The following is an 18857-nucleotide window of genomic DNA, read 5'->3' as shown; positions in this document are numbered from 1 at the left end:
CTTCTTTAATTAATCGCGCCAGTTGCATGAAGGCCTTTACGTCACGTGGACTATTATTAATAACGTCTCTAGGAGAGGGGCCTACTGTTTCACTTACGTCATCTACGTTCATATTAGCTATTGCACTCGTCTCGAGAAAAGGTAATTCAAACTCGTAGGCAAGCTACGGTACCGTAACTATTATCATTACCTCTCTCTTTTATTATTACTCGCTCACCTTTTCGCCTTTTTCTTTTTCAACGCATCTGTTCTCGTACATGTCTTTTTTGTTGCCTAGCAACAGGACTTTGGTTCTATGCGGCGCCTCTTCTTGAATGCTGCGAATCCAGCGTGGGATTCCGTCGAAGGAAGATCCGTTTGTGACGTCATAGACGAGAAGGATGCCCTACGTACCGTCACCGAAAATATTCGGAAATGGAATCATTTCTTACGTACCATCGCTCCGCGGAAATAGGCGGAGGTTAAAGTTCGAAACCGTTCTTGACCTGCTGTGTCCCTATGAGGAAGGGGGCGTGGTCGAGGATGTCAACGTACAAAACGTTACGTACAAAAGTACTAACCATATTTCCAGTTTCACTATATCACCGTCGATGCGTATCGTTTTCACTTTGAAATCGATTCCTACGTGATCGATTGGGCTATTTAGATAGGTTTTGCCTTTGGGAGACGAACCGATTGTTGCGATGTAGCTCGGTTTCGCGAGATCGTCGACGAATCTCTGCAGTAAGCACGTCTTTCCTACTCCCGAGTCTCCCACGACTAGGATTTTGAATACGTAGTCGCTCGGAGGATCGACTTTTGCCATTCGTACGCGTCCTGACGCTTAGGAATGGTCTGTTCACGTGGTCTGTGACGTAAACGTTTCCTCGATGCACGTGCGCTAACGTGTTTTCATGCCTCTTGTGATTCTGTGCGGTTTGCCCTGTTCTGGAAAGAGCAAAACGTCTAGCGCTCTACGAGAACATTTTTCAGCGCTGGGAAAATCCGTGCGCGTCGTCAGCGACACCGATTTAGCTCCGAGAAAGAATCTAGCCTATGCAGGTAAAATCGTATTGCGTTTTGGACATTCCTAGCGCGCGCGAACTAGATTCAAAGAGCGAAAAGGAAGTTCGTGCGGCGCTAAAGACTGCAGTAGAAAGGTAGTAGCGAAATCCCCGTACAAAAAAAGAAGGTCATTTTGGAAATTTAGAGAATTATCAGATGACGTAGTTGTAGTGCTCGATTCGCTAAACTACATAAAGGGATATCGATACGAATTGTACTGCATTTCGAAGCACAATAAAACCCCACACTGCGTGGTAAATGTCATCATTAATTAATTAATTAAGGATGATATTTTCTTATAATTAGATTCACTGTGCCACGCCTATTGATATATGTAGACAATGGAATTCACAGTGTAGCGAGGAGCAAAGATACAGGGACGACATGTAGGGGAGGGAGACCTCTTAAAATTAATTAGTGTTAATAAATAGTCTTAGATTTGAAGGATTGATATTAAGATTCGAAGAACCTAATTCAATGAACAGATGGGACAGCCCCTTATTTACAATCAACGTATATAAATGTATATACATATGGGGTGGGTGTGTCTGATGTCTCTATAGGTAGGGGATTCCTTACCTTGTGACTCCATATGTCAAGCCATATTTGAAAGAAAAGCCCCGCCTCCCAATCAATCCACCCAATCAGTCAGTCGTTTCTTAATAAGATAACATACGGGTTATTTCTTTTCCATAGCAACCCATTTCTGCGCCCAATTTTCTTCACGATCTCGACAAAGTCACTCAAGACGTCATAAAAGTATAAATAACACGTATCCTAGCAACCAGACTGACCTTTCGCTCACTTCTCAGTCAATTTTAGAACAGCAAAAATCTCTCGGTCCCGGATCTATAAAAATTCCCGGCTCTTCAGAGACGCTTCGCCTGGATCGACTCGTTTCCATGGCAGAACTTCGACGACACAAAAAACAATTTATAACGTACACGAAAACGCATCCAGTTTCCAAGGCAGACACGTTAATATCAATGTTCGTGCAGTATCTAGACAACTGCTTGTGAGAAAATGATTAATTAGTCGTCTTCTTCTTCCTCGACTATCGATTGGCTCAACGCCAAATCCCAATAATGTTCGACCCCGTATTTTTTCAGATGTTCGCGCGCAAAAACTTCCGCACCTACCTGTTTGATTTTCCAATCAATAAAATTCCGATCTCGATTCGTACCCTGGGGAAAAATTTATTGGAACCCCACCTCCCGTTTTTTAAAAAAGTGACGTCATAAACCTGCCAAACGAGATCGCATCGATTCTCTTCCGCGTCGGCGGCCGATTTTCCTTTTCCGGGCATTCTCCACTTGATGCGTTCCAACATCAATTTTTTAAATTTTTTCATAGCTTTGGGTCCTAGAAAACAAAGACTAAAGGGCCCAGTTCACACTAAGTAAAGTAAGAAGTCGTCCGTTGATTGGTCACTAGCCTTTGTGATGTCACAGAGGGCGACATCATTATCTTTGACCATATTTGGAGGAGGTTAGGTCACGTTAGGTAACTTAGGCTACGTCTCTTGTGTGTGTGAATATGTTTGTGTGCGTCTTTACCTCCTTCTACAACGACCAGATTGACGTCTTTGAATAGAATTAAACATCCGGTCAAGTGATACTGTTGCGCGTTCATGTCAACTTTGAATTTGTTAGATAGATTCGAAATATCTCGAATCCTGATGCGAGAAAACGTGAAAAACATTCGGATTTAATTATTATTTACCTGTAAACGGCCACGTGAACACCAAGGGTCGTGTCTTCCATCATCTTTTTTAATTTCTTCGTTTTCTTTTGATCCTTTGTCAATTTTCGCGCCGCATTCGCTTCCTCGTGTTTTCTAATTAATATCAATTATAAGAGATTTATTGATTTATTTAATCTACTTTTGTCTTTCCGCCATTTGAGCTCTCACGTGAGCTTCAACTTTCGTGGGATCTTGCACGGCTTCACTGCCCAAAACTCGCATCAAATTCGAAATTTTTACTAAAGATTACGTAGGGGAAAAATTTTCTTAATCATTATTTATTTATTTACCTTTCGGCTGAGGCGGTGGAACAAGTCCCAGTTGGATTTTCTCCTGCGTTTCTTTCTCCGCTTCGCGTCTCTTTTGAGTTCTAAGTTTCTTTCTCTCTTTTTTTGTTAATAGAATGGGAATAGGAGCAACTCTTCTAGGTTCATCTTTATATAAAAAGAACTCCAGATTAACTATTAAATATATTAAATATGAATTATACTTGGTGGCTGAAATGGAATGGGGTGTTCTATCAATTTCGAAATTCCGCGATATCGCGAAAAGGCGTCTTGGCCTTCTTTGAGCGGAATAGAAGCGGAAGCATAACTAAAAAATACATATATTAAATAAATAAGAATCTTCTATTATTTACTTATTATTGAGAAGAACGAGAGAATCCCACCACTCTACATCCGGTATTGGATCCGCTTCCTATAATAAATAAATAAATAATTTTTATTTAATTATTGATTTTGATTTTACTTACTCCTTGTTGTGGAGCTACGAGAGCCAATCGAGTCGCAGATGAAATGGCGCTCTTTTTTGAAACGGACGAAATTTCAGATTGGAGTTTTTCTAATTGGGCTTTGGCTCTCATTTTTTGACCCAATTGCTCGTATTTTCCCTTGTCGTTGAAGAGAAACGATCTCTTAGCGCGCGACGCCGAATGAATACTTCACGAAGAAAATTCATTATTTAATTTTTTAATTAGGTATTTTTACATGACTCTTTGATCGAAAAATGGATTGTCCATCATGTCTTCATTGGGACGTTGAATTTTGAATTGTTCTTGTCTCTTAGCCCGGATGTTAGCCTAGGAAATAATTTAATAATTATTATTAATTGGTTTTCTTATTACTTTGAGTGTGGGCAGTCTTTGGGATAATTGGACTGTCTTCCCGGATGAATCGATTGTTCTTCCTTCTGCATCCAATATGAGAGGCTGAGGCTTTGATTGGTCAACAAGATTACTATAAGAAATGATTAAAATTATATATCTATTAGTTGTTTTTTCTTATACTCTGCGTCTTTGATTAGTTTTGCGGCGCCAAGATTGGTCAGCTGAATTAAATAATTATTTAAAATAATTATAATTGAATTTGGTTTCTTACCAGACTTGGTCTATTGGCTAATTGAGATTGAATTTTGGCTTGAAGTTCCGCCGCTCTTCTAGCCTTTTCTATAGATTCAATAATTATTTATTAATTAATTTTGATATCAATGGTTTTTACCAACGGCTTCAGCTAAGAGATGATCGTGTTCTTGAATTTTGGGAAGTGGAGCTGCGGCCGGAAGTGAAGGCGGTTGAAGAGGAGTCTGACCAATCAGAGGAGCCATCTAAACAAAAATACATATCCGATTAAAATTATTAATTTTTTGCTAATTACGTTTTGAATTTGTTGTTTTCTCGCTTCGATTTGCTTCTTGGAATTTTCTATTAGATCTGATATCTAAGAAAATACTCATCTCCTTTTGATTTCAATGTCTGTTGCCCTTGGTTACCTGTGATTGCGTGTATCCCGACGTCGTGACGGGTTCTTCGACAGCATACGGGACATCGGTATCGTCATCATCATGGAAACGACTAATAGATATCGATTATTTAATTAAAAAGTTAGTTAATTAATTTTTGGCACCTTTTGATGCTTCTTTTTCGAGCAGTTCCCGTATCGTCGCCCGGATCTCGAAATCTTCGTTTTCGCGTTGGGGGGATTTTGACCTGAAACCCGTATAAGAACGAGATTTCATTTTTTTTCTCAATTGTTTCCTACGTCTCCCGTCTTGCTAAAGAGTTTTTCGACGAATTTCGGAGCACTGTCGTCGAGAAGCGATTGCATTAGCTCTAAAACGATCGTTTCGAGTCGAAGAGAGAAGTTTGACGTAAGAAAACGAACTCGTCGTGGTCGTTCTGTCCATTCCTTTGCCTAAACAATCAACGGCCATATCGACGACCGCCTTTTCCGTGTATCCGAGTTCGTCAGTGACGATCGAAGCGACTGTCGCTCTCAAATCGGCTAAAGACGCCATGTTAGAGAACGAGAGTGAACGCCCGTATAGCCAAAGCACGTGATTGCACTTGAGGGCAGAGCGATGGCGAAAACGTACGACTACCTATTCAAACTGTTATTGATTGGCGACAGCGCCGTCGGAAAGACGTGCATTCTCTTTCGCTTTTCCGAAGACGCCTTCAATTCGACATTTATCTCGACAATCGGTAAGAAAAAGGGGACCCCACCCACGCCGCCTCTTTCTCCTTACGTCACTTCGTCGCGCACAGGCATCGACTTCAAAATTCGAACCGTCGAACTCGATGGAAAGAAGATAAAGTTGCAGATCTGGTAATCCGGGAAATGGCCGGCGAAGAAAAGGGGCCCCCAATCGTCTTTCTTTAGGGATACGGCGGGACAGGAGCGCTTCCGTACGATCACGACCGCCTATTATCGCGGCGCGATGGGCATCATGCTCGTCTACGACATAACGAATCTGAAATCGTTCGAAAATATAAAGAATTGGATTAGGAATGTTGAAGAGGTAGGCGTGGTCGGTTTCAATTAACGCGCGTTATCGTTTTTTTAGCACGCCGCCGCGGACGTAGAGAGAATGATTTTGGGAAATAAATGCGATATGGAGGATCAACGCAAAGTGCCGCGGGATAAAGGGGAACAGGTACAAAGAAAATCAATAATAATTAATAGGTTAATTATTGATTTTTAGCTTGCTGCTGAACATGGTATCAAATTTTCAGAAACGAGCGCCAAAACCGGTCAAGGCGTCGAAGAATCTTTCATGTCACTGGCACGTGACATAAAAGCCAAAATGGATAGAAAATTAGTACGTGAAAAAATTCAATAATTAATTATATATTATTGATTTTCTTTAGGATCCATCGCAGGGAATTTCCGGTGGGGGCGGAGGCGGTGTCAAAGTCTCAGGAGATTCGTCTCAGCAGAAATCGTCAAGCGGAAGTAGATTTAAATGCATTTTGCTATGAATTTTTGGGGGGGCGTGGCAGCGGGATCTTTCTTTGTGCACCAGCGGTGTCTATTTTAGTTTGAGTTGCTCACCTTATAGTAGAAACTGTATAGGGTTGAAGTAGAGGATGCATTCGTACTCGCGTCGTTGTTGTAATAAGAAAAGGCAATGGAAATCAAGTGTCGCGTATCCGGGAAATGCATAGTGTCATGTGACTTACCTCGCGGATATTAATCAGTGAGAGAACAAGTTGTGTACTGTAGTTAGTCGCGTGTATAACAATAATACTGTTGGGCCGAAGCCGTTACAAAAGAAAACAAAAAAGCGGAGAGGAAAAAAGGAAACACGACCGGCTCGCTTCATATAGCCAATTATTAGTGCGCGTGCAGGGTCTTTTCGTTACGTTGTATTCGGGGTGGGGTCCTAAACGTGACGTCATCGATCGCGTGTTAAAAGTCACGTGGGAAGTGCGGGCCTTACTTCTTCGTCCGATTCGTGTCGTACGGGAATGCCGTCGGGAGTTACAGAATCCGGGATTTGTTGCGATTCGCCATATCCGCCTTTCGATTCCATTTGCGTTTGAATCGAGTTTAGCTGTGTAAAAAAGCGAAACGAACGTGCGCGCGTTAGCAACTAACCGCTCCCCGTGAAAAAGCGTCCGAACTTACATTAGCCTGCGTGCTCATGTCGCCTGATCCAATATGACCCGTGTGCTAAGAAAAGAAAAGCGTGCATACGTTCGTTGAGCAGAGTAGTGTTCGGGACCACGCCCACTCGTAAACGGGCCCCCGATTTCGCATTGTGCGAGAGACCTACTTGGAAATTCTGCGGTAGCCCGATCATAGTACGATCAATTTTTCGTCGACGTGGCTGCGCGAAAGGAAGATAGAATCGTCGATAAGGCATTTGCGTCGGATGATCTCACCGGAGGCTCTTGGGCTCGAAAGCAAGAGGGACAGAGCCAAGACTGAGACATTCTAAAGCAATTTCACTGCGACTCCGCTCGTCGGCGGCGGAGAATGCGTCGAAATGTGGCGTGAAACGCTGGAGCTTTAAACGTAAGGCGTGTCCTAGCCCGGGATACTCAAAGGCGTCGAAAACCCGTATATGTAGGAGACAGCATGCGATTTAACGCGCGCGCGCGCGCGCACAAAACACTCATCCAATTAAATTAAATCAAATTTTTCTCTTGCCTTTTCTCGTGAGAAGATTGATTTCTGCCTGAAGTTGCGCGCACGTTCCTCGTTCAAGATTAATATCAGCTACGTGTTGATCTCTTATATCCTAATAAAAATAAACAATTTATATAAAAAGATATAAGAACTCGCTGCTACTTGAAGTTTTTTGTATTCTTCTTTGAGCTGAACAATTGAAAAAGCGTCGTCTTCAGCAAAATCAAAAGATTGAGCATCTGGGTGTAGCAAAGAGTCAGGCGACATAGGAGAAGGTGATCTCTCATACAAAGCCAACTCGTCCTAATTAAATATTTATTATTAGTGAACATTTTTAATTATTTTTTTTACTTTAAGTTTTTGAATGGCTTCCATTTCCGTCTGAATCATTTCTTGTATATCTCGTTGTTGCTTGGAATATTCTTCCCTTAGAAATTCAAGCCTTTCAACTTCTTCTTCTAAGTCTTCTTCTAAATAAACTTTATTTCTTATTAAAATTAATAAGGTTAGATACTGTGTTTACCTCCTTCTTCATCTTCAGTCTCAATCCTTTCTTTTTCATCGCTACGTTGCTACACAGTGTATACAGTCCCTTAGAGATACATAAAATAAATATTTAATTATGAACTTTTCTTTTCAGTTGCGTCAATAATCGTTGCACTTCCCAAATTTCGTCTTCCCTTTGAGCAGTCTGCAAGAAAAAAACTGACGTCATCCTACATAAAGATAAATAATGTTTAAACCTCTTTCTCAGTCAGCTGACCCAAACGAAGATCGGAATGAAGACGAACAATGACGTTTTCTAAACGCGAAATTTCCTTGGTAACCAATCTAAATTAAGGCAAAAATTAATAATTAAATATTTAATCTTTTTATTTACTGAGGATCCATTGTTCCCACAGCAGAAAGACTCATAAAACGTTCTCTCTGTTTCAATTCCGCTGACTGATTATCATATCTATAGAATAGAACATTGATATAAAATATTAAAAAATATTCTTTTTACTTTAGAATGGCTTCATTTCCGATAAATCTACTGACGTTTAATATCAACGTATTGAGAAGATTCTGACTTATGTTTAGAGTGGGACTGAATACTAAAACCAAATTTGGTGCACTCATTTTATTTTGGCTGGACTAAAATATTCAATTAAAATTCAATTATTAATTAGATTCACGTTGATTTACTTGATTGATCACGTGCTGAAAGTGAAGAAGTAACCATAGCAACATGAGTCTATTACACTGTGGCATTTGATTAATTAAAAATTGAATTTGATTTAAATCTCGATCACCTAAAATTATTATTATTAATCTAATTAAATTATTTTAATGAAGCCTTACGTGCCGCCTGTTCAAAAGACGGAAGTAGAGATGACGTCAGAATGTTTTCTGGGAGTTCTCTTAGATACAATTTGAAAACTCCAGCTACTGCATTGATATCAGCAAAGTCACCATCTATCAATTTTCCTAAAGAAGAGTCATAGATTAAATAAATAATTAATTAATTAAATCACCTTTATCAAAATTGACTTTGAGGGCCTCAATTTTTGATTTGACACCAGATATTCGATAGATTCCTTCATAGTCCAAACCTGAAAATTTCGTCAAAAAAGATTTCGTTAGAATTTAATTTGTAGCTAACCATTTTCTTCAATAAAATCAATACATATTCTAAAGACAGTTGGCAATTCGACGTTCTGACACAATCTACTCCGTTGAACGGCCAAACTGATTGAAACCCCAAAGACAGGAAGATGGACTTGTGCTAGAAAGAAAATACATAATAATTGATCACGTGATTATTTTTTCAGTGTCTGTTTACCCGGAGGCGGTTTCTCTTTCTCATCTTTCTTCTTCCGTCTCATATCCTTTATTTTTCCTTTCAAAGCGGCGCCCGTTATTCGCGACGTGTGACGAATTTTTTCCTTCAATGAAACGATCTTCGAAACGCCCCCTTTCGATGTCCCGAATCTAAATTCGCAACAACGTCAATAGAAAAGGAGTTCGAGCGTTTACTCACACTCCGTCTCCGTCATCGTCACCAATTTGTCCCGCTCGAATGATTTCCATGAGAGCGTTGCGTCGTTGGCGTTGTTCTTCGGTCAACGACGCTTCGTCGGCGGCGAATTCGTCGAAGCGATCGTCAGGCATGCGCGCAAAGTCGCTCATTACGGTAAAGAAGAAGCCAGAGGAGAGCTCAACGATGGAAAGGAGTTTCTTAGCGCACTTTAGACTTCTGACGTGATCACGTACCCCAGACATGGCGCAGTTGAGAACAACGAAACCGTACGATTTTACGCCTCCTAAGGATCTGGACGGGCTGATAGCGATGCTTCACGAGGCTCTCGATGGCGACGAGGCTGATGTGAATCATATCAGCGCCATTATGGAGTCGTATCGTTCGAACGACGCCGATTGGTCAAAATACGTTCAATTCGACAAACACAAATACACTCGTCACTTGGTCGACCGCGGCAACGGCAAATTTAACTTGATTTTACTCTGCTGGGCCGAAGGACAAGGAAGGTACAGTTTACGCGGATGTTACTTGTGACGCAATAGGTGACGTTTTCTGCGTGACGTATAGCTGTATTCACGATCACCCGGATTCGCATTGTTTCATGAAGATTCTCGACGGGCAATTGCACGAATCGAAGTACGAATGGCCAGAAAAAGGCAAAGAAATGACGCTGATCGGATCGCGACCGCTCGAAAAGGAATCCGTCGCGTATATCAACGGTAAGCTCAGAAATGTTAGCGCGCGCACGTCAAACCCTTTCTATAGATTCCTTGGGCTTACATCGTATCGAGAATAAGAGTCACACGACTCCGGCTATATCGCTTCATCTCTATTCGCCACCGTTTCAAATGTGCAGAAGTTTCGATCAACGAAGTGGAAAAGAGACGTGGTGCAAGATGACATTTACATCTCAAATGGGAATCAAGTGCTCTCGTCTAGTAAGTCTCCCTTATTGATATCTACTCTATCAATCATCTACGTCACTATAGGACAATTGATACAAGAGAGTACTACCCTATGTAAAAATTGTTGTTGATATGGAACAAGGTCTTTTTCTTTTTTTCTTTTCTTTTCTCTCGTCATCATGGCATGGGTGTCATTTGTCGAACTCTTTCGCCGAATTCTTTCATGAATCGTATGAAAACGCGGACTTCGTCCACTGTCATTGCGTTGTAGAGAGACACGCGGATTCCGCCCACCAATCTAATAATTAATTAGTATTAATTAGTATTAATTATTTTTAAGTAATACCTGTATCCTTTGAGTGAAATCATTCCACGTGCTTGGCTGTCAGCCAAAAATTGCTTTTCCAAATTTTCGTTTCCTTCAGCTGAACCAATGCGGAATGTAACGTTCATCCGGGAACGATGCTCTTTGGTATCAATAGTAGGACTAAGTAATAAAAATTAAATAATTTAATTAATTACTTATTTAATTATTTACAAGTAGACGTCTTTGAATTGTTCAATTGTTGAATAGATGAGCCCAGATTTGGCTTGGCAATTCAAAGCCATAGCTAATAATAATTAATTACCTCTATAATTATTAATATAAATTATTTACCTTCTACTCCTCCCTGTTCTTCGATCCAATCAAAGACGAGACCCATGATGTAGATGTTCCACACAGGGGGAGTGTTATAAGCAGATTTATTGTCAGCAGTCACCTGACCCCAACACATATTATATATTGATTAAGTATTGATTTTGTTTTACCTTGTAGTCAAACACAGAAGGACATACGGGAAGTGCCAAGCCCAACAAATCCTCCCTCACTAATAATTAATTAAATATAGATTTCTCTTTAATTAATCTTATTGATTTATTTATTACCTATGACTAGTGTGACTCCGGCGCATCCAATGTTCTTCTGAGCGCCCGCGAATATGACGCCGAATTTAGAAACATCAACTTTTCGTGTGAAAATATTTGATGACATGTCACAGACGATGGGAACGTCGCCAGTGTCGGGCACGTACGGGAATTCAATGCCTACATAAATCAATTAAAAAAGAATTCGATGTGAATTTTTTTGAAATACCGAGAGCAGTTTCATTGGCGCAATAATACACGTAGGAAGCATCCGGGTTGAGCGTCCACGTCTCTTGATCCGGGATAGTGGAGAACGTTTTTGGCTTGGGAAAGACGAGATTGACTTTTCCGTACTTTTCCGCCTCTTTGGCCGCTTTCGCCGACCAATTTCCCGTAACGACGTAATCGGCGGACGGATTCGCGGCATTTCGACCCATTAGATTGAGCGGAACGCCGGCAAATTGACCCGTTCCGCCGCCGGACATGAAAAGGACTTTATAATTCTCCGGCACGTCCCTGAGCGAAATCGGACGAAGGGTTAAAGGTCATTCGGTGAGTAAAAAGGCGTGGTTCAGTGCCGAATATTGTCCCAACGATTTCGTGCCATGCAAATGTTCCCCAAAAGCTAGGACACGCCTCCCACACGTGACCCTTACCTTTTGGGAAAAACCCACGCGTCGCGTCGCGTGCCATAGAAACGCGAGCGTTTCTACGTACGACGAGGCAGTCAAGCGAAGCGAAATCGTGCGTACGCGTAAACATTAGTCGTCTATTATCGTTTGATCAAACATCTGGGCTTTTGTAAGGGAAAATAATGGTAGGCGTGGTCGCTTTCGAACATCCCGGAAGTGAGACCAAAACATTACTTACATGAGTCGTCGAACGGAATCTTCGACTTTCTTGTTGAGTTGTGCGTAGTCGGTCGATCGATGACCCATTTCTAAAATGGCGCCGAACGATAAAATGCTTCCATATGTATAAACGTCGCTTTCTTACCCATAACGCTTATTCCCAGCCCATCGTAGAACGGTAGTTCACTGCGAGCTTTTTCTATGACCTAAAAAAACGCCATTTCGATTCGTTTTTCGATCGAGAACGCTATATCGCGTCGAAGCGTCGTACAGGAACGGGCAATTTCGCCGGACCAGCGGCGAAATTGATGTCTGGCTTTCGCTTGAGAGCGTCCATAAGTGTCGTCTGTCTCTTCGTAAGATGAGTGGCCAAATGGCTATTCTTTCCCAGCTGACCATGGACACGCATCCGACGCGTGGTCACGCATGCACGTGCCGCTCCTGCCGTTCGTTGATTGGCCTATTGTGTTAGCAATCGTCGATCACGTGCACCCTCTCACACTCACGATTCCTAAAAATACAAGAAAACGCGACAAGAACGGAAGTCAATCCGATAAAAAGCAGAACAAAAAGACACCGACATTCTAGAAGAGACAGAATTCCCTACCTTCTTCCCTGTCACATTTGGCGCGGACGCGCGCGCGCTAGCGTTATCAGAGTTCATCAAGCTTACGCTGCAGCTGCATGGTATTCTTATCTATCTTTGCCACGTCACTTGTAAGGATACGATTCTCCTTTTGCAGCTGCTCAACCACTTCTTCTAACTTCGCAACTGCTTTTTTGAGCTTAGAACAAAAGATTTCATTCACGCGTCATATTAATTGATTTCAACGACTTACTTTCTCAATTTCCGCCTTATCCGCTGATGACGTCATGACGACGAGCTCTTCCTTGGTCGCCGCTTTAGCCACAGCCTCATCTGCATCATCTTTGATCTTAGACTTGATTTTTGACTTGGGGGCGTGGTCTTCTTTCTTTAGACTCGACGTTTTCTTAGAACCGCCGCCTCTAGGAAATTCCTTCGTCATGCGTTTTGCTTTTATGCCTCCCATGAAGTCCTCGATTGATATCGCCGGCTCGCCGCTGTAGCAAGGCGGATACAAATCGTCTTGGAATAGATCAGACTATTTAAATCATGATTATCGTTATTGATTTATTGACAATTTTTATTCTTGCCTTTCTTAGGATAGTGAAGCTAACGATTTCACACGAAGGAGTTGGTAATAGTCTATACATGCGAAAGACTTCGCATTTCGACGTGTTGACGGCTCGCTTGGGAAGAATGCCTATGCCTCGTTGGGCTGTCAGTGACGAATAGGTCGAGATGTAATAACAATAGGGAGACTCGCTAAAAATTTCATAATAATGAATATTGGTGTCATTCGGGGTACCCTTAAAGAGAACAAAAATAAATAATTAAAAATAATTATCATCATCACGTGCTTAAGTACCATTCCAACTAAAAACATCAGATTTGTATCCGGGTCATAATAGGGATGTAAGACCCCGGATAAAGTGTCAAACATCTCAATGGCGAAGGGCTTGGTCGCTTTGCGCTAGAAGACAACTGATAATGATCTACTATTAATTTTAATTACATTATAAACAATCACCAAATCCCACATGGCGTATTGTCTATCGGACATCCGGGAACTTCCTGTTGTAAACAAGCGATTATCGTCATTGAGATAAACCACGTGAGAAGCCTTTGAACCCTCGTGACCAGGAAACGACACCTAGTAATTAATTAATTAATTTAATTAATTAATTAATTAATCGAATTAATTAATTGTGTGAGTCTTTCTTACAGCTTCTCCACCCTTTCGCGGATCCCAGACGCGAATTCCTTTGTCTTTGCAAGTTGTTGCAAGATAGTCGCCATGGAGACTCCACGACATAGAGAGAATGTTATCTGGGTGTTCAAATTCGGTTATCACCTCCTCTTGAGCAACATTCCAAAGCATGGCCTAGAGAAGATAATATAATAATTAATTGAGTATTAATTTTTTGAATTCAAAATACCATTCCATCTCCTCCTCCACTTGCAAGTAGAAATTCAGCTGTGGGATGCCAATTGAGATGAGTGACTTTACGTTGATGAGCCTGAAGATCGGCCGCGGATTCCGTCATCGTTTCCGTGACACCCCCATCGGGAATTTGCCACAATTTCACAACGCAATCTTCCGACGCTGACGCAATCAAATTTTCGTCGAACGGATTCCATTTGATGTCGTACACCTGCCCTCTGTGCCCGGCTACGTACGGATACTTGTCGAATCGGCCCGGCTAGAAGAGAGAGAGAGAGAGAGAAGAAACGCGTACATCCGGGGGTGAGGTCCCGTATGTGGTCCATCCCCCCCTCTCTCTCTCTCTCTTCACCTTGTCTAGCGGATGAACGAGGAAGGCGCCGCCGTCGGGTATGATTGCGATGTATTTCGTGTTTACGGCGCAGAAATCGCCGTCGTGCGCGCTTCTCGTCACTTGAAAGCCTTCGTAGCTGTCCTCTCGTTTAAACGCTGTGCCGAACACGTGGCGAAACTTGGACGAGCGAACGAAACGCGACATGACGACGGCCAAAAACGAGCCGGAACTTGTAGACTTGTCACAGCGCTCTCACGATCACGAGACCGCTTCTCGGGACCATATATGGTAAGTCAGTAGCGTAGGTTGATATTATGGAGAGGGGGACCTTTATACGGGACACCGAGAGAGGTCCGTAGGGCATCCCCAACGCGTACGTGGTCACGCACCACTCACTCAAATAGAAAAGTCGCCACTCACGATTCCTAAAAATACAAGAAAACGCGACAAGAACGGAACTCAATCCGATACACAGCATAACAAAAAAAAACACCGACATCCTAGAAGAGACAGAAAGAGACGTTCGTTTAGCTTCTTCCCTGTCACATTTGGCGCGGGCGCGGGCGCGCGCGCTAGCGTTATCAGACTCGATCCAGTTCATCAAGCTGACGCTCCAGCCGCCTGATCTTCTTATCTCTCACCGCCATCTCCTTTGTAAGGGTATCATTCTCCTCTTTCAGCTGCTCATTCTCCATTTCCAATTTCGCAACGGCCTCTTTGAGCTTAGACCAAACGATTTCATTCACGCGTCCTATCTATTGATTTCAATGACTCACTCTCTCCATTTCCGCCTTATCCGCTGATGACGTCATGACGACGGGCTCTTCCTTGGGGGGCGCCGCTTTAGCCACAGAGTATTTCCCACGCGCATCTGCTTCCTCTTCCTCATCCGCGTCATCTCGGATCTTAGACTTGATTTTTGACTTGGGAGCGTGGTCTTCTTTCTTTAGACTCGACGTTTTCTTAGAACCGCCACCTCCTTTTGATCCAGCAAATTTCTTTGTCATGCATTTTGCCTTTTTGCCTCCCATGAAGTCCTCGATTGATATCGACGGCTCGCCGCTGTAGCAAGGCGGATACAAATCGTCTTGGAATAGATCAGACTATTTAAATCGCGATTATCATTATTGAATTATTGATTATTTTTATTCTTGCCTTTCTTGGGACAGTGAAGCTAACGATTTCACACGAAGGAGTTGGTAATAGTTTATACATGCGAAAGACTTCGCATTTTGACGTGTTGACAGCTCGCTTGGGAAGAATGCCTATGCCTCGTTGGGCTGCCTTTGACGAATAGGTCGAGATGTAAAAACAATAGGGAGACTCGTTCACAATTTCATAATAACGAATATTCGCGTCACCCTTAGAAGAAAAATCAATCAATAAATAAATCAATCAATAAATTATTATCATCACGTGATTGATTACCTTTCCAGCTAAAAACATCAGATTTGTATCCGGGTCATAATAGGGATGTAAGACCCCGGATGAGGTGTCAATCATCTCAATGGTGAAGGGCTTGGTCGCTTTGCGCTAGAAGACAACTGATAATGATCTACTATTGATTTTATTATAAATAATCACCGAATCCCACATGGCGTATTGTCTCTCGGACATCCGGGAACTTCCTGCTGTAAACAAGCGATTATCATCATTGAGATAAACGACGTGGGAAGCCTTTGAACCCTCGTGACCAGGAAACGACACCTAGTAATTAATTAATTAATTGATTTGATTAAATTAAATTTAATTAATTAATTAATTAATTGTGTGAGTCTTTCTTACAGCGTCTCCACCCTTTCGCGGATCCCAGACGCGAATTCTTTTGTCTTTGCAAGTTGTTGCAAGATAGTCGCCATGGAGACTCCATGACATAGAGAGAATGTTATCCGGGTGTTCAAATTCGGTTATCACCTCCTCTTGAGCAACATTCCAAAGCATGGCCTAGAGAAAAATATATTAATTAATTGAGTATTAATTATTTGAATTGAAAATACCATTCCATCTGCTGCTCCACTTGCAAGTAGAAATTCAGCTGTGGGATGCCAATTGAGATGAGTGACTTTACGTTGATGAGCCTGAAGATCGGCCACGGATTCCGTCATCGTTTCCGTGACACCCTCATCGGGAATTTGCCACAATTTCACAACGCAATCTTCCGACGCTGACGCAATCAAATCATCTTCAAACGGATTCCACTTGATGTCGTTCACCGCCGCTTTGTGCCCGGATACGCGCGGATACTTGGCCGTGTCGAATCGGCCCGGCTATATAGAGGAGAAGAAACGCGTACATCCGGGGGTGAGGTCCCGTATGTGGTCCATCCCCCCTCTCTCCTTTCTCTTCACCTTGTCGAGCGGATGAACGAAGAAGGCGCCGCCGCCGGCCACTTCGGGTATGATTGCGATGTATTTCGTGTTTACGGCGCAGAAATCGCCGTCGTGGGCGCTTCTCGTCACTTGAAAGCCTTCGTAGCTGTCGTCTCGTTTAAACGCTGTGCCATTCACGTGGCGAAACTTGGACGAGCGAACGAAACGCGACATGACGCCAAGAACGAGCCGGAACCGTGCGTTTAGTTGCGGGACTCTTCGCTCGAGCGCGAGACACTGGACTTCTCACAGCGCACTCACGATCACGTGAACGACGAGATCGACTCTTATTCGCTCTTGCCTATATGGGGCGACGCCCTGTGTCGGGACCATATATGGTAAGTAAGTGCTGCCTTCGTAGCGCGCGCGCGCGCTAACGAAGTCTTATTCAATTCTATAAATATCTAGAAGAAAAAATCGAGTCATTTTATTATCTAATTCAAATGCTTCGTGAATTCTTTGCAAGTCCGGTGAAAGAGTTTTTATTGATCCTATGCCTGTTATCTGTCTTTTTCGCTGTCCTATCATCATCTTCTCACTCTGCTTAGGCACTGTAACAAACATTCGAATTTCATTAACAGTCAATTGATATAAATTTTGCTTCAATTTTCGTTTCAGCATAGAACTGACGTCATTTGTGATATTAGATATACCGTGTGACGGATTAATCGCTATGGTAACCGTCGGATCAGCGAGAGACCACGGATAAGAATTTCCGAGTGGAAGTGGCGTTAAACACGTTTTGAGTGACGTAGATAATATTTCGTCACGTGACATTCGAAGAGGAGTTCGAGCTGGGTCCCACGAAGCCGGCGAGCAGTAACGAACTTGTGCGGTGGGTAGAAGAAAGAAAATAAAGACAAAAACACCGAGAATCGGTATACCGGGCTCGTAGAGTATGAGAGCGAAGAGAAGACAGATGGCGAAGGCAATGACAGCCAACGAAACGTTGTCTGTCGTAAAAATGTTCAGTTCGAGAACGTCCTTAAAAAGAGCGACGCCGATTAAAGTCGAAGAAACGCAGAAAAAGAGGCCAAGGCGAACGAAAGACATTGCGTATCCGGGCTCGAAGTCGAAGAACGTTTTCTCCGATGCTAGCCCGTATTTCGTGCACGTGAGCCAAATGTTTGAACGTCAGTTTCGTTGTTAGACTGCTCTTGGCATGGTCGAATCGAATCCAGTGGTCGCTGCCGAGTATAAGGTAGTCGTTATTGGCGAATATTCGACGGGAAAGACGTCGATTATCAATCGCTTCGTTGAAAACGACTTCTCCTTTCAAACGATGACCACGATCGGTGAGAAAAATTCGATCAGCGATGTTTTTAAACGTCGTTTTTAGGAGTCGACTATCGATCGAAAGTCGTGACAATAGACGGCGTTCGTCTGAAATTGAAAGTTTGGTGAGAAAGAGCGAGATTCCGGAAGTGGGTCTCTCACGCTAACGCGCTTTAGGGATACAGCAGGACAAGAGCAATTTCGCACAATTACTCGAATGCATTTCCGCGGGGCTCAAGTAGAATAATTCATTACGAGTGCACGTGTGATTTATTATGCTCTACTATTAGGGAATTATTCTAGTGTATGATATTACCAGTAAAAAGTCATTCGAGAATTTAAGATATTGGGTTGAAAAAATTCAAGACGTAACGAGATAAATAATCAGTCTATAATCACATGTCAATATGTAATCGTATTAGGAACACTTGAAAGGAGAATCAATGGTTTTATTTGGAAATAAATGTGATCTTGATACTGATAGGGAAGTGGCTGTTAGTCTTGCTGAGAAAGTGAGAGAACCATGAATTAATTAATGAATTAGTTAATTTTCTATATTTCTTCTTGTTTTACAGTTTGCAAGAGAACTTGGTATAAAGCAATTCCAAACGAGTGCCAAAGATGATATCAATATTAGCAAAGTATCTCTTATTTTATCCAATTAAAATTTCTTATTTATTGTGCAGGCGTTTACTTATTTGACTCAAAAAATTAAAGATTATCACGGGCCCCACGTTTATGTAAGAAATTGATATTGGGAAAATTTATATTGAGCGTTTTTCTTTAGTTAGAGCACGTTGCTCCAAAGGCCCCTTCGTTTTATGAAAGTTCTCCTACATTGAAGCTTGGGGATACGCCGAATAGTAGTAGTAATCTTTCTAGAAAGCAGGCATGTGCATGCAAAGTCTAGAAGAATGTGTTTTTTTATCGGTTTCTGTTGTCGCTAGCGCGCGCGAGTGTGAGAGGAA

At 42.2% G+C, this 18857-nt stretch overlaps 11 protein-coding genes across 13 annotated transcripts; 4 read left to right on the top strand and 7 right to left on the bottom strand.

Annotated features, from left to right (window-relative positions):
* Positions 1-19: 19 nt before the first annotated feature.
* LOC136196197 (ras-related protein Rab-8B-like) lies at positions 20-858 on the bottom strand. The gene is made up of 4 exons (XM_065985714.1): positions 673-858; positions 561-621; positions 436-496; positions 20-385 (listed from the first exon to the last, which is right to left on the bottom strand). The coding sequence occupies exons 1-4, from the start codon at positions 803-805 to the stop codon at positions 206-208; spliced, it is 435 nt and encodes a 144-aa protein (XP_065841786.1). The 5' UTR covers positions 806-858; the 3' UTR covers positions 20-205.
* Positions 567-2226, top strand: LOC136196187 (protein KTI12 homolog). 2 transcript variants are annotated; one of them, XM_065985703.1, is made up of 9 exons: positions 567-723; positions 780-1041; positions 1088-1139; positions 1190-1298; positions 1351-1430; positions 1482-1557; positions 1608-1691; positions 1741-1803; positions 1857-2226. In XM_065985703.1, the coding sequence occupies exons 2-9, from the start codon at positions 894-896 to the stop codon at positions 2061-2063; spliced, it is 819 nt and encodes a 272-aa protein (XP_065841775.1). In that variant the 5' UTR covers positions 567-723; positions 780-893; the 3' UTR covers positions 2064-2226. The 2 variants fall into 2 exon arrangements, with proteins under 2 accessions (XP_065841775.1, XP_065841776.1); XM_065985704.1 differs by having other exon boundaries at positions 571-1041.
* On the bottom strand, positions 1957-5106 carry LOC136196172 (U4/U6 small nuclear ribonucleoprotein Prp3-like). Its single transcript, XM_065985678.1, has 19 exons — positions 4950-5106; positions 4827-4897; positions 4692-4774; positions 4558-4639; positions 4443-4505; positions 4287-4392; positions 4167-4234; positions 4076-4116; positions 3914-4025; positions 3777-3868; positions 3542-3728; positions 3428-3486; positions 3278-3381; positions 3078-3221; positions 2927-3026; positions 2767-2880; positions 2601-2719; positions 2288-2406; positions 1957-2228 (listed from the first exon to the last, which is right to left on the bottom strand). The coding sequence occupies exons 1-19, from the start codon at positions 5080-5082 to the stop codon at positions 2076-2078; spliced, it is 1950 nt and encodes a 649-aa protein (XP_065841750.1). The 5' UTR covers positions 5083-5106; the 3' UTR covers positions 1957-2075.
* A 2-nt stretch (positions 5107-5108) lies between these two features.
* LOC136196190 (ras-related protein Rab-8B-like) lies at positions 5109-6206 on the top strand. The gene is made up of 6 exons (XM_065985707.1): positions 5109-5269; positions 5333-5393; positions 5448-5586; positions 5632-5721; positions 5770-5886; positions 5936-6206. Exons 1-6 carry the CDS (start codon positions 5146-5148, stop codon positions 6044-6046), a joined length of 642 nt encoding a protein of 213 aa, XP_065841779.1. The 5' UTR covers positions 5109-5145; the 3' UTR covers positions 6047-6206.
* Positions 6207-6265: 59 nt separating this feature from the next.
* On the bottom strand, positions 6266-7123 carry LOC136196199 (CDC42 small effector protein 2-like). Its single transcript, XM_065985717.1, has 5 exons — positions 6953-7123; positions 6844-6897; positions 6696-6740; positions 6508-6621; positions 6266-6450 (listed from the first exon to the last, which is right to left on the bottom strand). Exons 1-5 carry the CDS (start codon positions 7001-7003, stop codon positions 6427-6429), a joined length of 288 nt encoding a protein of 95 aa, XP_065841789.1. The 5' UTR covers positions 7004-7123; the 3' UTR covers positions 6266-6426.
* LOC136196177 (ralA-binding protein 1-like) lies at positions 7121-9748 on the bottom strand. The gene is made up of 14 exons (XM_065985683.1): positions 9223-9748; positions 9025-9173; positions 8845-8967; positions 8717-8794; positions 8544-8669; positions 8388-8494; positions 8206-8336; positions 8080-8157; positions 7943-8030; positions 7828-7890; positions 7723-7771; positions 7551-7669; positions 7362-7502; positions 7121-7311 (listed from the first exon to the last, which is right to left on the bottom strand). Exons 1-14 carry the CDS (start codon positions 9462-9464, stop codon positions 7204-7206), a joined length of 1602 nt encoding a protein of 533 aa, XP_065841755.1. The 5' UTR covers positions 9465-9748; the 3' UTR covers positions 7121-7203.
* LOC136196195 (cysteine dioxygenase type 1-like) lies at positions 9432-10372 on the top strand. 2 transcript variants are annotated; one of them, XM_065985711.1, is made up of 4 exons: positions 9432-9728; positions 9790-9941; positions 9988-10160; positions 10212-10372. In XM_065985711.1, exons 1-4 carry the CDS (start codon positions 9463-9465, stop codon positions 10218-10220), a joined length of 600 nt encoding a protein of 199 aa, XP_065841783.1. In that variant the 5' UTR covers positions 9432-9462; the 3' UTR covers positions 10221-10372. The 2 variants fall into 2 exon arrangements, with proteins under 2 accessions (XP_065841783.1, XP_065841782.1); XM_065985710.1 differs by having other exon boundaries at positions 9988-10372.
* LOC136196183 (phosphoserine aminotransferase-like) lies at positions 10152-12293 on the bottom strand. The gene is made up of 10 exons (XM_065985692.1): positions 12156-12293; positions 12030-12090; positions 11904-11973; positions 11263-11549; positions 11055-11213; positions 10938-10996; positions 10786-10888; positions 10666-10738; positions 10474-10614; positions 10152-10425 (listed from the first exon to the last, which is right to left on the bottom strand). The coding sequence occupies exons 1-10, from the start codon at positions 12291-12293 to the stop codon at positions 10305-10307; spliced, it is 1212 nt and encodes a 403-aa protein (XP_065841764.1). The 3' UTR covers positions 10152-10304.
* Positions 12294-12380: 87 nt separating this feature from the next.
* Positions 12381-14489, bottom strand: LOC136196181 (coronin-1A-like). The gene is made up of 8 exons (XM_065985690.1): positions 14264-14489; positions 13907-14170; positions 13693-13851; positions 13498-13620; positions 13336-13440; positions 13061-13276; positions 12724-13008; positions 12381-12669 (listed from the first exon to the last, which is right to left on the bottom strand). Exons 1-8 carry the CDS (start codon positions 14447-14449, stop codon positions 12538-12540), a joined length of 1470 nt encoding a protein of 489 aa, XP_065841762.1. The 5' UTR covers positions 14450-14489; the 3' UTR covers positions 12381-12537.
* A 130-nt stretch (positions 14490-14619) lies between these two features.
* On the bottom strand, positions 14620-16887 carry LOC136196180 (coronin-1A-like). Its single transcript, XM_065985689.1, has 8 exons — positions 16594-16887; positions 16243-16512; positions 16031-16189; positions 15830-15952; positions 15674-15778; positions 15401-15607; positions 15022-15348; positions 14620-14967 (listed from the first exon to the last, which is right to left on the bottom strand). Exons 1-8 carry the CDS (start codon positions 16786-16788, stop codon positions 14827-14829), a joined length of 1527 nt encoding a protein of 508 aa, XP_065841761.1. The 5' UTR covers positions 16789-16887; the 3' UTR covers positions 14620-14826.
* An 813-nt stretch (positions 16888-17700) lies between these two features.
* Positions 17701-18822, top strand: LOC136196189 (ras-related protein Rab-13-like). Its single transcript, XM_065985706.1, has 8 exons — positions 17701-17909; positions 17954-18014; positions 18067-18127; positions 18180-18257; positions 18312-18401; positions 18465-18530; positions 18576-18629; positions 18677-18822. The coding sequence occupies exons 1-8, from the start codon at positions 17777-17779 to the stop codon at positions 18797-18799; spliced, it is 666 nt and encodes a 221-aa protein (XP_065841778.1). The 5' UTR covers positions 17701-17776; the 3' UTR covers positions 18800-18822.
* The last annotated feature ends 35 nt before the right edge of the window (positions 18823-18857 follow it).

Source organism: Oscarella lobularis, chromosome 15 (genome assembly GCF_947507565.1).
Source record: "Oscarella lobularis chromosome 15, ooOscLobu1.1, whole genome shotgun sequence".
Lineage (NCBI taxonomy): Eukaryota > Metazoa > Porifera > Homoscleromorpha > Homosclerophorida > Oscarellidae > Oscarella > Oscarella lobularis.
This window is presented reverse-complemented; position numbering and strand designations above follow the sequence as displayed.